The 17465-nt window shown below is 47.8% G+C and overlaps 1 protein-coding gene across 1 annotated transcript in view; it reads left to right on the forward strand.

Annotated features, from left to right (window-relative positions):
• Positions 1 to 16857: 16857 nt before the first annotated feature.
• Positions 16858 to 17465, forward strand: part of PCCB (propionyl-CoA carboxylase subunit beta) — an 83292-nt gene continuing 82684 nt past the window's right edge. The window contains exon 1 of the mRNA XM_032778793.2: positions 16858 to 17037. Coding sequence (XP_032634684.2) covers positions 16870 to 17037 — 168 coding nt within the window. The 5' untranslated portion in view covers positions 16858 to 16869. The remainder of the gene's footprint in view (positions 17038 to 17465) is intronic.

Genomic DNA, 17465 nt, shown 5'->3' on the forward strand with positions numbered 1-17465 from the left:
CCACCTCAAGAAGAACCTCACAGAGGCTGTCATAAGGTCGCAGTGGGACCCAGGTCAGGGAATCCCCCCATACATTGTCCTGAAAAACCCAGGCATGTGCCTCCTACCACAGAGACCCAGTCCGGTTCCACCAGTATTAGTACTAGGGACCCTGTGCCAAGGCCTAGTCATTAAGCATGGCACTAAGTCTTCCTCCAGGCCCAAGAAAGATAGTGCACCTTCCACAAGTTCCAGCCATGGAGAAGCAGCATGTTCTAAAGCTCACAAGCACAACAAGGAGTCGCATAGACCACCAGACTCACCGGTTCTGTCCATCGAGCCATGTATGCCTTCCAAGTCTGCACCCCTAAGTCAAGGGAACCTTCAGTACCAAAGCAGTTCTCTATTCCGCTCTGGTTTTGGCTGTGGAATGCATTCTCTTGACACCATGGAGACTAGAGTTGGTCCCCCAGGCCTCATGAAATCTTTGCTTTGGAAGCAAGGTCTCCACATTTTCTGCTTCAGCTGGTGCCTGAAGAGGTATGGTCTCCTACCCTGGACTTACCTACTTCAGTTTGTGTTTCTGCCCACTTCCCTATGGCTCATATGGTTCCACCGGTTCCAGTGGTACCGCTGTTTGAACTGGAATCCGATTTCTCGGCATGGTAAGATTCAGATGGAAGGCAGGGACTGCCCCTCCCCTACCATATATACAAATATCCAAAGGCTCTGCCAACATAGTGGCAATACCCTCTGTTTCTCCAACAAAAGAGTCACTAGTACCCTGCTCCTTGGGGCCCTCTGCAGCATCTGATGGATCTGTCTCCTTGGCCATAGTGAGAGTCCTGGTCTTCATATCCACCTTTGGAACCTTCCCATTCAGCCAGGGAAGAGTCCCCCATCTCTCCTTGTTGGACATCCTTGCATAGGCATTTGGAACAGGTGTTGGAGGATGAACTGCTCAGCCTGGCTCCAACAGTATTGTCAGAACAGGTGCAGTTCCCTTCATTGTCTCCAGATGCCACAATGTCTTTCATTCCTTCTTGCCCCTGGATGACTACCACCAGTTCCAGGACCTCTTTTGCAGGGTGGCTGAGGCCCTCTACGTTCCACTGGAGAAGGTACAAGACAAACAGGACCAGCTTGTTGACATCTTGCATGCCTCAGAACGAACTAGAGTGGCTCTACTGATCAACAGTGCTATTCTGCAACTGACTCAGACTGTCTGGCACACCCTTGCCACTTGTGCACCCACACCCTAGGGGGCAGAGAAGAGGTACTGTGTACCAGTGAAGGGGTCTGAGTTTCTGTTCTCTCACCCCCCAACCAATTCCCTTGTGAAATAAGCAGCGATGGAGCAGGTCAGGCAGCAACACCCGCACTCCGTCCCAGCAAACCAGGAGGGTAAATGTCTGGACCTTCTGGTTCCAAAGTCTTCTCGGTCAGCTTTCAATTCCGGATTTCCAATTACCTGGCACTAAATACTACTTCCTTAATTGCAGCAAGCTGGCAGACTTTGCAGACAAGCTTCCCCAGCAGCATTGTGCCTGGTCCAGGCTATCTTAGAGAAGGGCAAATTGGTTGTGAGGATGATGCTCCAGGCCACTGTGGAAATCACGGACACCGCTTCATGCAAGATGACTATGGGGATCATCATGAGGAGGAAATTGTGGCTACATTCAACTGGTTCCCCTCGGGAACTGCAGAATACCATAGAGGATCTCTCTTTCAATGAGTCTCATCTCTTCAATCAGAAGACCAGTGATTCCTTCCACTCCCTCAAGGATTCCAGAACCAGTTTACAATTGTTGGGTATTTACACACCAACACCAAAGTGAAAGTTCTACAACCTGCCACCGACAGAATGATTCAGAATTCCTTGATTCTTCTATCAACAGCCCTATGAGCCTCCTCACAAGTAACAGAAGACCCAACAGTCCCAACCTCCAGGCTCCTTCTCATAGCCTTCAACATCTCATGCTCAGTCTTTGCAAAAGCAATATTTCTGAATACACCTAGAGAGCCACCAACACCTTGCCTCTCCCTGTACAACTCGGAGGCGCCGACTTCTGCTTCCAGCGGTGGGTGCTTGATCCCCTCTTCCCCCAGCCCCGACCCACTCCACCCCTCCCCCAACTCCCCACCCCCGCCCTCCTCTCCCACCCAGTTCCACCCACCTCCACTCGCTGCCCCCATTCTACCCCCTTCCCCAAGCCCCTCATTCCTGCCTCTTCCACCAGAGTGTGCTGTGTCCCCGCTCCTCTCCCTCCCTCCCGGAGCACTGCCAAACAGCTGTTTGGTGGCAGGCAGAAGTGCTGGGAGGGAGAGAGAGGAGCAGGAATGCTGCATGCTCAAGGGAAGAAGTGGGGGGAGCTTGGCTGCTGGTGGGTGCAGTTCACCAGCTAATTTTTTCCCATGGGTGCTTCAGCCCTGGAGTACCCACACAGTCGGCGCCTATGCTTAGACTGTGAAAGCAATGGACAAGTGGGTCCTGGATGTGATTCATCATGGCTATACAAGCTAGTTCATGATGCTACTCCTCCATGTGCTGACCCCACCTCAGGAACCATTCTTATAACAGTATCCTCGCCCTAGAGGTGGACACTCTTCTACAACAGGGAGCAATAAAACCCATTACAATGACTTACCAGGGTGCATGGTTCTATTCCATGTATTTTCTTGTACCCAAGAAGAAGGGCAGATGGAGACCAGTCTTGGACCTGTGTCATCCCAATCAGTTCATACGCAAGCCCAAGTTTCATATGATCAACTTAGCAGCCATCACTGGAAAGAGGCATGTTGTTTAGGCTCTTGATATGCAGAATACCTGTTTTCACACAGACATCCATCCAACCCACAGAAAGTTCCGAAGATTTGCTGTAGGCCATCAATGGTTCCAATACAGAGTTTTACCATTTGGACTCACCACTGCTCCGTGGGTCTTCTCCAAAGTTTTCTCTGTAGTAGAGGCCCAGCTCCAATGTCAGGGGGTCCCTATATTCCCCTACCTTAATGACTGGCTGTTAGTAGCGTGATCCACAAGGGAGGCTTAAGCCTCGACTTCTGTGCTGCTCAGAATCCTCTCCTCCCTAAGGGCAACTCTAAATGTTGAAAAATTGGAGCCTACATCAATGCAATCTTGGCATGAACCTATCTATCAAGGGACGAGTTCCAGATGCGACAAAAGCTGATCGCCAAGATGGTCACCAGTCCTTCTGTTAAAGTCCAGACTTGCCTTTCCCTCCTTGGCCACATGGTGACATGCATGTACCTCACCACTTTTGCTCATCTTCACCTTCACCATCTCCAGCTGTGGCTCCGGAAGTCTATTCTCCCTCACTACATACCGGGAACCAGCCATTGACCGTTTCCCCAGAGGTACTCTCCTCCCTCGGTGGATGGACCCAAATCAGGTCTGCACTGGGACACCTTTCCTTGCGTTCTCCCTGAGCATGATGATCATCACAGGCACCCTACTCCCCGTATGGGACGCTCACATGACATAGGGGACTTGGACCGCTTGGGGATCCAGGATGCACATCAACATTCTGGAGCTATAGGCGGTGCAGAAAGCTTGCTCCTTTTTTCTCTCATGCACCCACTCCTGTCATGTTCTGGTCATGTCAGACAATACCACCACTGTTTATTACATCAACAACCAAGGGAACACGTGGTCACCAGTGCTTTGTGCAGAATCAGTTTGTCTATACTAGAATTGATTAATCGCCCATGAGGTCCTGTTGTCAGCAGCTTATCTTCCGGGGACTCAGAATGTGCTTGCAGATTCTCTGAGCAGGAAATTTGTGACCAACCAGAAATAGGATCCCCACGACGCCATTGTCAGCAATGTTTTTACCCAATGGGGGACTCCTACCAGGGACCTCTTTGCCTCCCCCACCAACAGCATATACATCAAGTACTGTTCAGACGCCCTTGACACCTGTTGCCAAGGTAATGCCCTTGTCATCCGCTGGTTAGACCCGACCAATTATGTGTTTTTCCCCGCTACTGCTCCTGCCATGTGTCCTCCACAAGATCAGGTGGGAGAGAGTCACAGTTATTCTCATTGTCCATTTTTGACCTCGTTAATTCTATTTTCCTCTCCTTCTCTGCATGTAAGCAGCTCCCCTGCTTCTGCTGCTGACATTTCCGGAACTGCTCCAGCAATACATCAGCAAGATCAGGCATCCTGATCCACAGACACTTCACCTCAGAGTTTGGGTTTTGGATGGACATCTTCGCTAGAATGGGAATGTTCATTGGCAGTACAAGACATCCTCTCAAGTAGCAGGAAAGAGCCCACAAGGCATTCCTATTGAGCTAAGTGTAAATGTTTCACTTCCTGGGACCTATAAAGGGGTCTTCTCCCTGAGGACATGGACATTCCCCTTCTTTTGGACTACCTTCTGTCCCTGAAGATGTCAGGACTCCTCTTCAATTCCATCAAAGTGCACGTAGTGGCTATTAGTGATTTCTATCTGCCTGTGGAAGGGCACTTTCTGTTTATACATCTGTTGACTAACAGGTTTTGGAAGGCCCTCCTTCACACCTATCTACCCATTCAACCTGTCGCCCCTCACAGTGAGACCTCAACCTCGTCCTCTCAATCTTAATAACTCACCCTTTGAGTCTTTGGCCTAATATTCCCTCTCTCTCCTTTCCATGAAGGTTGTCTTCTTGGTAGCTAATACTTCAGCGAGAAAGCAAACTGAGGGACTTAATGGCAGACACACGCACCCCTTATCACATTTCATAAGGATGTTTCCCTGCATCTGCACCCAAAGGTTGTATCCCACTTTCATCTCAACCAACCCATACTCTTACCTGCTTTCTTCCCAAAATCTCATGCATCAGCGGAGGAATGGCACCTTCAATCCCTCAATGTCCGCAGGACCTCGTCTTCTACCTGCAGATAAGACCATTCAGAAAGTCTCCTAGAGTATCACTATAGCTGAAAGGATTAAGGGACAAACAGTTTCCACACAGTGGATTTCTAAGTGGATTTCAGGGTGCATTACACTTTGCTATCAGTTATCAGAACAGTCTCCACCCCTTGGGATATGAGCCATTCCATGAGAGCGCAAGTATCAACTATGGCTGTTTCATGATGTACCACTTTCGGACATATGTAGGGCAGCCACATAGAGCTCAGTACATATTTTGCTCTTTAAGCCTTGGTGCAAAACTTTGCAACAGATGCCTTGTTCAGCATGGTGGTCCTCCATTTGATGTTTCGTCATCTTCCTCACACCCTACTGCTTGTTAATCACCCCAGTGGAATACAGTAGTGACCATCACTCCATGAAGAGGAGGAGGTTACTTAAGGCTGTAATTGGAGATTCTTCAAGATGTGTGGTGCCTTTCTTCCCTCCTTCCTGCAGAACTGTTCTATTTGTGGTGGAAAAGGAACTGAGGACTTGGGTCAGTCCACCCCACCCTTATTGCCTCGAACAAAATCATGAGGTGAAACAAGGGCACATGCATGGACCAACAGGGACAGTACTACTATAAAATTCTCTGGCTCCAGACACAATGGCACTGTGTATAACCCTCAGTGGAATACAGACAGGGACCACATATCTTGAAGAACCAGTAACTTCCTCTTGTCTGTGCCCCCAAGTGACCAGCAAAGGGACAATCATGCTAGCAACATTAATTCTCCATAATGTTGGGCAGGCACAACCAAATGTTGAAAGGGTTGCCCAGGGCTTTCGTTTTTTTCCCATATGTGCCTCCCTATACAATCTCCCATCTTCCCGTCCCCAAAAAAACCCACCTCTCACCCCCCCATACCCCCAATTTTCCTTTTCTGGGGCTCCCTCTAGAACACATCCATGTGTGTTCTATAGAGCGGGATCCATCCTTTTTTCAAAGGCAAAATGCTGGCAGCTGGTATCTGGGATAGCTTCTTTAGTCACAGGGGTCATCTCCTTCCCTGCAACCCTGAGGGCATGCTGCTTTTCTCTGCCGAGAAGGAGCTAGCTTCAGTCTCTGGAAACGCATTGTTTCCTTCTGCTGCATAAGTTAGAGAGACCTTCCCTTCCCCCCTCAGCAGTTTCTGGGACTTCATCACTTCCCTCTGGGATCCCAGCACAATATTCCCTTTTGCTACACGTTATCACATTAATAGCCTTAGCCATATGCAAAAAATCATCCCAATGAGCATTTACATGGGGATACTATCCAGCACCCCCTACTGTTACCTTCCAAATCTCCCCATTCTACATACATCTTGGCTAAAGGTACAGGAATCTTACGTCCTCCCACTGCCAGAACCTCCACTTCTTGGTCAGGTAACTTGTCAGTCTTTTGGACCATGCTTCCCTTAACCAGAGAGATCTGGTCTCCGGTGTTTCTCAATCCTATTCATTCATTATTTATTCTGGAAACTTTAATAAATTTCTTATCTGCCCTTGTAGAGGCAGTCCTCATCAGGTGAACTGTAGGTATCTCTGGGGCTTCTGTGTTACAGACAGCTGCATTAATATGGCTTAGATGGGGCTTAGTTCTTTTTAGCTCAGGGTCTTGATTTCTTCGGTACTCAGTGGGGTTATACTGGAACCACCTTTTTAGATGCTTTTCCTTCACAGGTTTGCAATGAGTATTTCCAGGTGAGGAACCATTCTCAGGGAGAGAGTGCTTGGGCTTCCAACCACCCTGCTTCTTCCTGGGGTGAAAATGGGATTCCCCACGTCCTTTACAATGGGTTTGTAGCCCTCCATCTGTAGCTTCCTCTCATTAGATATCTGGACTTGCACAAAGGAATCAGCCAGGGTGGCTATTGCTTGCACAGAATTTAAAGCAAATTATGAGTTTTCAAATGATACCTTAAAAGACATGCTTTATACAAACATTATTACAATAGTATATAGGTTGTGAATACAGGGTGTATTCTGTCACACTGGGGCACTGTGAAGTCCTTCCATGATAGTCGTCGCCTTCTATGATGCTTTCATCTGGTCCTTCAGTTGCATTCTTCAGTTTAGGGGCCAATATTTCTCCACTTTGGGCCCAGGTTCGCTTAGGTCTTCTATACATTTCTACATTACAAATTACTTAATCTTTATCCAAATGTCTATTAACCCTTTGGGTTTTTTGTAAGCCGTACATTATGCATGTGCAAGCTTCAATTACCAGCTTCTGCAATTTTTCCCTGGGGGTTTCAGTTTCTTGGTCATGTTATTTATGTCACCCTCCTCTGGGTCGTCCCAGGGAAAAAGAAAGGGGGGGGAGCATATATGGTTGTTGTGACAGGTGTGTTTTAACCTCAAAACTTGCAGCAGATTGTTACCTTTGTTCTGTTAGCAGTATTATTATTTTAAGCACATCAACAATTTTATGTAAAATAAGTTGCAAAACAAAAAAGCCACACACATTTATGCTAGCAAGGCCTTGGCCTAAGTGTTCTCACCTGTGGTATAGGTAATATACCATTACTCATTAACTACCCATCATTACATATTTGGAGAGCATGCCATGATTCTTTAATGTCAACATTTCTTTCTTTCTTTAAATACGAGGTTTTCATTCAAAGTTCAGGTTTCTTTGTGAATCATTACAAAGAAAAGTCTTCAGAAATTTTCCTGTGAATGCATTTTGGTGGGTGTCTCGATTTTACAGACTTGATATTTAGTTCCTCTTAATGGTACCCCCACATCCACCCTCCCTCCAACATGCGTGGAAATACGATATTTGCAAAGGTGTCACTTATTTTACATGATGTAAAAATGAACGCTTTTCCTTTTTAGTTTCTTTAGCCATCTTTTAACACACACTTTATTTTACAGCACATTATAACCATTACTACAGGGATCCAGAAGGAGAAACGGCCTGATGTATTGTCCAAGGCTTGCATGGTGTTTCCTGTGCACTGCCTATTCCTTCCCTCAGGGCATGTTGGGAACTGCAGCTGTCAGGAACCCTCTAGCAGTCTAGCTCCCTTCTTCTTCCCTAAGCAGTGTCTTCTATATGTGAGCTGGGCTCTGCTGGATCCAGCAGCCCCTAGTGGCATCCAGCAGCACTGCAGCCCATTTCTGTGAGGGAAAGGAAATTCTGCGCACATGTTAATTTCTGCAAAGTTCTGCATTGCACAGTGGCACAGAATCCCCCCAGGAGTAATAGATGGATTGCATCGTGGAGAATCACATCAGCTGATCCATTTGGCTTGCACCTGTGTGTAGCAGTCCAGAAGGGGTGCCTGTCACCATTCCATGTGAGTGTTTCAACAGTGCCTGAGGTACCTGTCCACATTACTTAAAAATGGAGTCTTTGAGGATAGCTACCTACATACTATGATCTCATACACATCCATCTTCTCAGTGGTTGATAGGGAAAGTGAGAAATAAGTCTTCTGTATAGTAACTGTAACCAAGAGGAGACATTGTTACCTCAGCTAGATTTCAGAGGCTATCAGCCTCTGTGCACACTTGTACCAGTCCAGCAAATATTTATTGGTAATGAAGCTAGGCATTTTCCATGCTTAGATCTCTTTAAAGGTTTCTGAAAATTATATATATATAGGGGGAGAGAGAGAACAGAATGTGCATTTTACACACACCCCTATTGGATTTCATGTTACCCATAGTGTGATTTCCAATTTAATCATTATTTTGACTGATTAACCCTTTCCTGGGTTTCCTTTTTCATTGCAGATATTTATAATTCTTTGATCTATTTGCCACTCTTGCACCTTTGTTTTGGCATCCAAACACCAAGCAGCCAGTCTTTGTCTCACACCTATGTTGGGGCTTCCCACAGGTTAACTTCTCTCACGTGTTCTTTTATCTGTAGCAACCATTAAGCAGTTACAACAGCATTGTACCAAGCCTGGCACAGCACAAAGCAGTTGTTCAGGCAACACCATTTTATACCTGCCAGGATTTCAAAGGGTGCTATCCCCATTGCTCTATCAGAGTAGCTCAAAGAGCTGTCGGTATTAAGGGAAATTTAATGTCCCAATCTTATTTTGTTTTCTTCAATGTATTTAGTAAGCATAAAATTTAAAGTTCTATTATTTCTTTCTCCCAGTGTTAATGAGTATGGCTGATAAGTTATTTTTTTTCCTGTATTCCCAGCATTATTACAGTGTTACACATTCTCTCACCACTAAAATGTGTTCCCTGATTTGAACCAATTATCTGTGGGCACAGGTGCTGACTCTGTGGGTGCTCAGGAAAAAATTAGCAGGTGCTCAGAACCCACTGGCAGCTAAGTTCCCCGCTCTCCCTGCCCCCTAGCACCTCTCCCCCACTGATCACTCCTTCCCCTCCTGCCCGCTGCAAACAGCAATTTCACGGTGTGCAGGTTGGCTCTGGGAGGGAAGGGAAGTAGTGAGGATGCAATGCTCAAGGGGACTGGGGGAAGGGGTGTAGTGGAGGTGGAAAGAGGCGGGGGTGGAGGATTGGGGAAAGAGGTAGAGTGGGGGCGGGGCCTGGCCAAAGGGAGGGGTCAAACACCCCCCGAGTAAAGGGGAAGTCGGCGCCTAATCCTCTGGGAAGTCCACATCTGGTAAAGCTCTGCTCAAGCAGAACTTTAACAATAGCAACTGCCTCATTGTTTCTTAAAGGGATCGCTTCTACCCATTTGGAGAGAGTGTCCACGATGTCCAAGGTGTATAGATTTCCTCGGGCCATTTTTGGCAATGGGCCAATAAAATCAATTTGTAGTTGAATCCAGGACCATCAATTTGTTGATGTCTCCATTTTGCTTTTCTGTTGACGGGTTCAGAATTTACTTGGGCATAAACTAGAAAATGTTCTATATATTGCCTAACATCCTGATTTATCCATGCCAACCAATCAATCTGCTGTATTCTTGCCAGTGTATGTTTAACACCTTGATGGCTGCCAGTGGGTATATCATGACACATGAATAAAAGTAATTTTACATTTCTCTGGTACAATCCAAAATCATTGATCACTGGGTTTGGCTACCCAGACTGTCTCCATCATGGGGTTGTACAATCATTAAGGGACCTCCTTTCTGTTCTTTTGAATCTCTGCCTGGGCTCAGTTTAGCTACGGTAGGATCTTGGTTTTACAATCTGGCCAAATCAATATTCCCCTGTTCAGGTGTAACAGCCTCAACGGGCATCTGAGGCTGAAGCATTTTCCACAGAGAAGCATACACAGATGTTACCTTGGCTTCCAACTCAACCTCTGAGTTCCAGCATACTCCGGGGGGAATTTTTCACCTGTGCCTTTACCTTTACTACAGCAAGTGGGGCAGCCTTGGCTCTTTTAGTTGCCAGATTTTTTTTTATATGTAATATATGGTAGTGGGAAAGCATATGTGAAGGGTTTACCATAGCCAGAGTGAAATCCATGGTAAATCCAATATGGCAATCACTTAGTCAATGCTTTGCACATCCACAGTGTTCAAATGAAGCAAAGAAACCACTTTAGATGAAAATTTGGGGAATGGTCATAAAGTCACTTTTGTTCTTGGAGATTTGTGTATAACGAGGTTCTGGCATCAGAGCCTGCAACTCTCCGATTCCTCTTGCAGACCACTGAGTTGCAAGCAGAACAAACCATCTTTACTGCTGCTAAAAAGACAACCTTTGCCAACTGCACTACCTGGTCATGAGACCACAGTCAGATTCCAGTAAATCACTGGTACGAGGCAAGCAAGAAATTCAACTTCAGTAAGAGAAGTGACCAGAAATGACCATGAATACAAGAAATAGCAGACAACCTGGCTGCACTGGGACTTCAACAGACTGGTGACCAGTGCTGGGAATAGAGTAAGCAACTCAGGAGAGACTACCAGAAAACCAGGGGTGAGAACTACACGTCTGGGAACTCCCTGTCATCCTGTCTCTTTTATGAGGACTTTGACTGGGTGCTGGGAACTGCATCAAGCACTGAGCCCCCAGTGGTTCAAGGTAGCCTGGACAGCCAGAGTCGTGACCTTCTGACCCCGAAATCTAGTACCAGTCCAGAGGGGAGCCAACAGGTGCCTCATAGATCAAGCTAGCAAAATGACTTTGGTGTTCCCACCAATCCCCGAGGAAGCTGTGCCACTGGAGCAGCTGCAGCATGTCCTGGGTCCATACTTGGAGGAGCTATTTGATGACCTCCTTGGAAGAACAGCCTGCTGCAAAACTGGCAGCAGAAACAGAAAAGGCAGAAATAGCCCCAAAGGCTGGTAAGTGTTTGGCTCATTGTTGTTAATTATAATAGTCAAATGGGAGGGATTTCCAGTTTATGACCCATTGCACTTTTTATTACAAGCCATAGGTAGTCATGTGTATCTGCTAATGGTGGAATGTACACCAGCATCTTGGCATCACTTTCCACACCACCACCACATGGCACTGAAAATGGAGATGAAGCAGCACAAACAACTGTTAAACACGCATTTAACACTAAAGTTTTGTTAGATACTCGCACATGCTTACAAAGATGGGCTGGGACATCAAAACAGAGAATACTGCCTTCCCTTTTAGTATGCTACAGCGTAACAAGCTGCCTGTAAACAGTAAGCTGCACATGAAGGGTGGGGAAGATGTGTAGTACATGGGTGATTAAATCAATGTCTAAAATATCATGGTGTGGGGGGAGGAAGAATGCGGGCAAAGGAGGGGGGATGACTGGCCATGTAGTTCTTTGAGAGTTCATATTGTCAAGGTGTGTTTGCATGTACTCCATAGTATTTTTAGTCAGAGCAGGCTGTATTGAAAGCTACAGGGAGACAGTAAATGGTGTGGATGCTAACACAGCATTCTGTTGATTTCCCCTTGAATTTTGACCCAATCCTGGGTGCTGATAGCTGCAAACTTTCCACAGAGTAGGAATTCCCAATGGGTAGTCTCATTTCAGGAAAGGGCATATTTCTGGGCTCTCCTAATCAGAACTGTAGTCCACTCTACTCCATAGATGTGCTGCTCAGTCACCATAAGCTTGAAACCTCTGTAGCATGGACAGCTGGCCTACCACCAGTAGCTTGGCATAAAATCTTTCTTTGGCATGCAGGAACTTCTAGTATTGTCATGTCCCCCAGACTGTGGCATGCCTCAAAGGACTGAGAAACCTTAGGTAGTAAACCATGGCATAATCCCACTGCCCCAGGCTACAAGTCTGCAATTTTTAAACATATAGCCTTTGTAAATGTCATCTTACCCTTATGTGTGCATTCCTTATGCCAGGGGTAAGCAACCTATGGCACACGTGCCAAAGGCGGCACACAAGCTGATTTTCAGTGGCACTCACACTGCCTGGGTCCTGGCCACCAGTCTGAGGGGTTCTGGATTTTAATTTAATTTTAAATGAAGCTTCTTAAACATTTTTAAAACCTTATTTACTTTACATACAACAATAGTTTAGTTATATATTGTAGACTTATAGAAATAGACCTTCTAAAAATGTTAAAATGTATTACTGGCACGCGAAACCTTAAAATAGAGTGAATAAATGAAGACTCGGCACACCACTTCTGAAAGGTTGCCAACCCCTGCTTTATGCTCTGCTTAACTCAGTTATGACCATGGAGCTTCTAGGAACTGAAGCATTCCTCTGAGAACATAGTGAAGCTAGGGCGACCAGACGTCCCGATATTTACTTGTTTGTCCTCTGTCACAACCGAACATCGGTCGGGACGCGAATTGTCCCGATATTTTGCCTTCCGGTGCATAGGCAGAGGGGGCTTGCGCCCCCCCAACTCCACTCCAGCCCCATCCTGACTCTATCCCTTCCTCCCCCATTGGATCCCTCCCCAAATCCTTGCCCTGGCCCCGCCTCTTCCCCAAGCATGCCGCATTCTTCCTCCTCACCCCTCCCTCCCAGGCTTGCGCTAATCAGCTGTATGGCGGCGCAAGCGCTGGAGGGAGGGGGAGAAACAGGATGTGGCAGCCAGCTCAAGGGAAGTGGAGGCAAAGTGAAGGTAGGCGGAGGGGAGTGGAGCTGCTGGTGAATGCTCAGCCCCCACCAATTTTTCCTGTGCTCTGGCGGCTTTTTGTTTTTTTGTTGTTGTTGTTGTTGCTCCACCAGCAGCATCCCCCCACCCCCCCTCGTCCTGATATTTCACGTCTCTCATCTGGTCACCCTAAGTGAAGCTGAGTTTTACAAAGTATCATTTTTTTAGCCTTGAGATGCTACAGGCACTTTTCTCTGAGGATGCACTGAACTTTTTTTTTTTTTTTTTAAGTACTGAGACAATATATTGTTTGAGGTCTGCAGTCAGGCACTTTCACCTCTGGTCCACCTGCAGCCCAGCCATGGTCCAGCAGGAGCCTGGGATTTTGAACTGTCAAGGAGTGGACAAAGAGGAAGCATTTCTGTAATTAACACACAGTGGAAATCCTGAGTGGAGTCAACAAGCAGACACAATACCAAAGGGAAAAGGATTCATAGCAGCGGAAAAGCACAGACAGGCTGTAGAGCACAGTGATAGATTTGCAGTGCAACTTCTGGAGTAGGAATGTTGCTTGAGGGAGGAAGATCAAATACAGCAGAAAACCCTGTTTGAGCAGCTGCTTGCGCTAATGGCTGTAAGAGTGCAGGCTCCTGCTCCGCTCATACCATGTCCTGAGCTCCCTTCACAGTACCATGTCCTACAGCCCAGGAACACATTGGACAATGCCATAGTTGGGTGGCCCACACAACCAGGACTCAGTGCTTGTTCAACAGGGCAAATGTACCCCCAGCAGTCCTCTACCCCTCTGCAGCAGCACCCAGTGCGTGCTACTTGTGCTAGAAAGGGAAAGGAGAACGGGGACCCAGAGACATGCAAAAAATAGGAAACTGGTTTCAGTACTTTGCATTGTTCAATGTTCGCTATATACACTTTATTTTATTACTGGTTTTGGTGTTGGTTTATTATTGATGTTCAGTGTTGTAATGGCAGCTGGTGTGCCTGACAATATTTTAATATTGTTCATAAGGAAAAGCTTTTATTTTGTTAAGAAAGTTTATTACTCCTGGAGGAATTTTGTGCCAAAAAATTAAAAATTCTGCACACAATATTTTAATATTCTCCATATTTTATTTGTTAAAATAACACAATATAATCACTCCAGTTTCAATTATTGTGGTAATTTATTTCAAAATACCTGTCAACAAGTATGTCAACAGTATAGACAACAGCAAAAAACATTCCCCCAGGAGCAGTGTGTTAAAGAAACCGCTACCACAGCCCAGTTCCAGTTGGGGGGGTGCTCAATGAAGCTGTGTGGGGAGCCCAGACACCTGCACTTCCATCCCTCCAGAGCCCAGCTGCAGGGCACCCCCTAGCAGAGACACCCATACCTCTTTCCCCCCAGAGTCCAGACACCAGCATCCCCCCTCCCACCAGAGCCCAGGCATGGGGCACCCCCACAGCCCAGATATCCCCACAGCCCAGATATCCACACATCCCTCCCCACAGAGCCCAGCCACAGGGCAGCCCCCTGACACAAGCCCCACATCCCACAGAGTCCAGCTGCTAGGCAGCCCGGAGCCCAGCCACTAGCCTACCCCTGCCCCCGCCAGCCACGGGGTAGCCCCTGGCCCAGACACCAGCCCATGGAGCCCAGCCGTGGCGCAGCTCCCAGCCCAGACACCAGCACCCTTTACTTCCTCAACTTCTTTACTGTCCAGCTATGGGATGTGGTGTGGCCCACCCTGTTATAGTCTTGGTCTCCACACCATCTTCTGGCAAAGATTCCACAGGTTGACTGTGCACTGTGTCAAAAAATACGTCCTTTTGTTTTAAACCTGCTGCCTATTAATTTCATGTAGTGACCCCTTGTTCTTGTGTTATGAGCAGTAAATAACCCTTCCATATTTACTTTCTCCACACTAGTCATGATTTTATAGACTTCTATCATATTCCACCTTAGTCGTCCCTTTTCCAAGCTGAAAAGTCTCAATCTTATTAATCTGTTCTCATATGGAAACTGTTTCATACCCCTAATCATTTTTGTTACCCTTTTCTGAACCTTTTCCAATTCCAACATATATATTTTTGAGATGGGGCAACCACATCTGCATATAGTATTCAAGATGTGGGCGTACCATGGATTCATATACAGGCAATATGATATTATTATTTATCCATTTTTTAATGATTCCCTACATTGCTAGGTTTTTGGATTGCCAATGCACATTGAGTGGATGTTTTTAGAGAATTATCCACAATGACTCCAAGATCTTCCTTGAGTGGTAAAAGCTAATTTAAACCCCATCATTTTATATGTTTAGTTTGGATTATGTTTTCCAATATGCATTACTTTGCATTTATCAACACTGAATTCATCTGCCATTTTGTTGCCCAGCCACCCAGTTTTATGAGCTCCCTTTGTAACTCTTTTAAGTCTGCCTTGGACTTAACTATCTTGAGTAGTTTTGTATCCTCTGCAAATGTTGTCACATCACAGGTTTGCCCCTTTTTCTAGATCATTTATGAATATGTTGGTTCCAGTACAGACCTCTAGGGGACATCACTATTTACCTCTCTCCATTCTGAAAACTGACCATTTATTTCTACCCTTTGTTTCTTATCTTTTTAACCAGTTACCAATTAATGAGAGGACCTTCTCTCTTATCCCATGACAGCTCATTTTGCTTCAGAGCCTTTGGTGAGAGACCCTGTCAAAGGCTTTCTGAAAATCTAAGTACACGATATCCATTGGATCTCCCTTGTTGACCCCCTCAAAGGATTCTAACAGATTGGTGAGGCATGATTTCCCTTTACAAAAACCATGACTCTTCCCCAGCAACTCATGTTCATCTGTGTCTGACAATTCTGTTCCTTACTATAGTTTCAACCAGTTTGCCCACTACTGAAGTTATGTTTACCAGCCTGTAATTGCCAGGATCACTTTTAGAGACTTTTTTGAAAAACTGGTGTCATATTAGCTATCCTCCAGTCACCTGGTACAGAAGCTGATTTAAATAATAGGTTACATGCCAGTTAGTAGTTAATTCCTTCAGAACTCTTGAGTGAATAGCATTTGGTCCTGGTGACCTACTGTTTGGTTTATCAGTTTGTTCAAAAACCATCGCTACTGACACAGCAATCTGGGAAGGTTCCTCAGATTTATCACCTAAAAAAAAAGCTCAGGTTTGGGAACCTCCCTCACCCCCTCAGCTATAAAAGTTCCAGGCCCGGCTTGGTCCTTGCCATAGAGCATGGCACTTAGCAGCCCTGCGGGCTCTGGCTTCTGTCGGACTTCCTAAGGTTACTGCTGTGGCGTAGGAAGTTTGCCAGGGCTCTGGGGCTTGGCCACTCTTTGCTGCAGAGCCCTGGCTCCAGCTGGGGGGTGGAAGGGGAGACGCTGGGGGCTGCTAGGCTCTGTGTGGGTTGGCAGCAGCCCTTGTGACCCTGGCAGGTTTCCAACATAAACTTGCTTGTGTTCTGGCAATAGTGTTGTCTCTGCAGTAAATCAGGCGAAGAAGCGCTTGGAGTAGCTGCAAAGCTTGCCTCCCTCACCGACCGACGCTGGGCTAATAAAAGTGATTCCCTCACCCACCTGCGCTCTGGTAAATTAAGCGATGAAAGGTAAATCAGCCTTTTCCCCGCGGAACGGACTGTATCCGACCAGCTGGGAAACAAAGGGCCGCGCTTCACCAGTCCCCAGCGACCCGCCTGGCGGAGTACGGCCGTGGGCCGGCACCGGCTGAGGGGAGCGTGGGGCTGGCCCGGGCAGCGCAGCGCTAGGAAGCCGGGACCGGGCCGCGCTCCCTGGCCAGGCTGGCACGTGCTGTCTCTGGCGGGGTCGCTGGGCTCGCCAGGGCGGCAGGCTGGGAGCGTGGCCGGGTGTCAGACAGCGCAGCCCGCCTCGTCCCTCAGGAGGCCACAGCTGGGTGGCTGCTGCGGCCCTTCGTCGAGCCTAGTCAGGGCCGGGCCCGCGCAGTCCCTCAGGCCGCTCACATGTCCCGCCCCCGCGCATGCGTCCTGCTGCTCTCTGTCATGGCAGCGCTACGGCTTTTGCCCCGGCTCCTGCCGGTCTCGCGGACTCGGCTGGTCCGGTCCCATTCGGCCGGTGCCCCCGTCTCCGTTCCCGCGCGCATAGCTGAGAAGCGTCGCGCCGCGCTGCTGGGGGGCGGCCAGGCCCGCATCGATTCGCAGCATAAACGGGTGAGCAGCTCCGCCGACCTGGCCTCCCCCGACACAGGCGTCGCCCCCCCGCGCCTGACCCTGATCCCCGCCGATATCCCTGGCCCTGACACCAGCCCCCCCGCGCCGCAAACATCGCCCCTCCCCCCCCCCCGAAAACATTGCCCTCCCTCCTATTGGCCGCTTCTCCCACCAGTGCCTGACCCTGATCCCCGCCGGTACCCGGTCCTGACACTAGCCACCTCCCTGCCACTAACATCGCTCCTTCTCTCCATGCTGTTCCCTCCGCCCTGTGCCTAACGCCGTGATCCCGCTGTGGCCTGGGACCTGACACCAGGCCCCCCTGCCCAATCACTGCCCCGCTCCCCCACACTAAACTCTGGTCCTCGCCGCCCCCCAATGCCTGACCCTTCCCTGCCGGTCACCCACGGCTACACTAGCGCCCCCCT

Source organism: Chelonoidis abingdonii, chromosome 8 (genome assembly GCF_003597395.2).
Source record: "Chelonoidis abingdonii isolate Lonesome George chromosome 8, CheloAbing_2.0, whole genome shotgun sequence".
In the NCBI taxonomy this organism is placed as follows: Eukaryota; Metazoa; Chordata; order Testudines; family Testudinidae; genus Chelonoidis; species Chelonoidis abingdonii.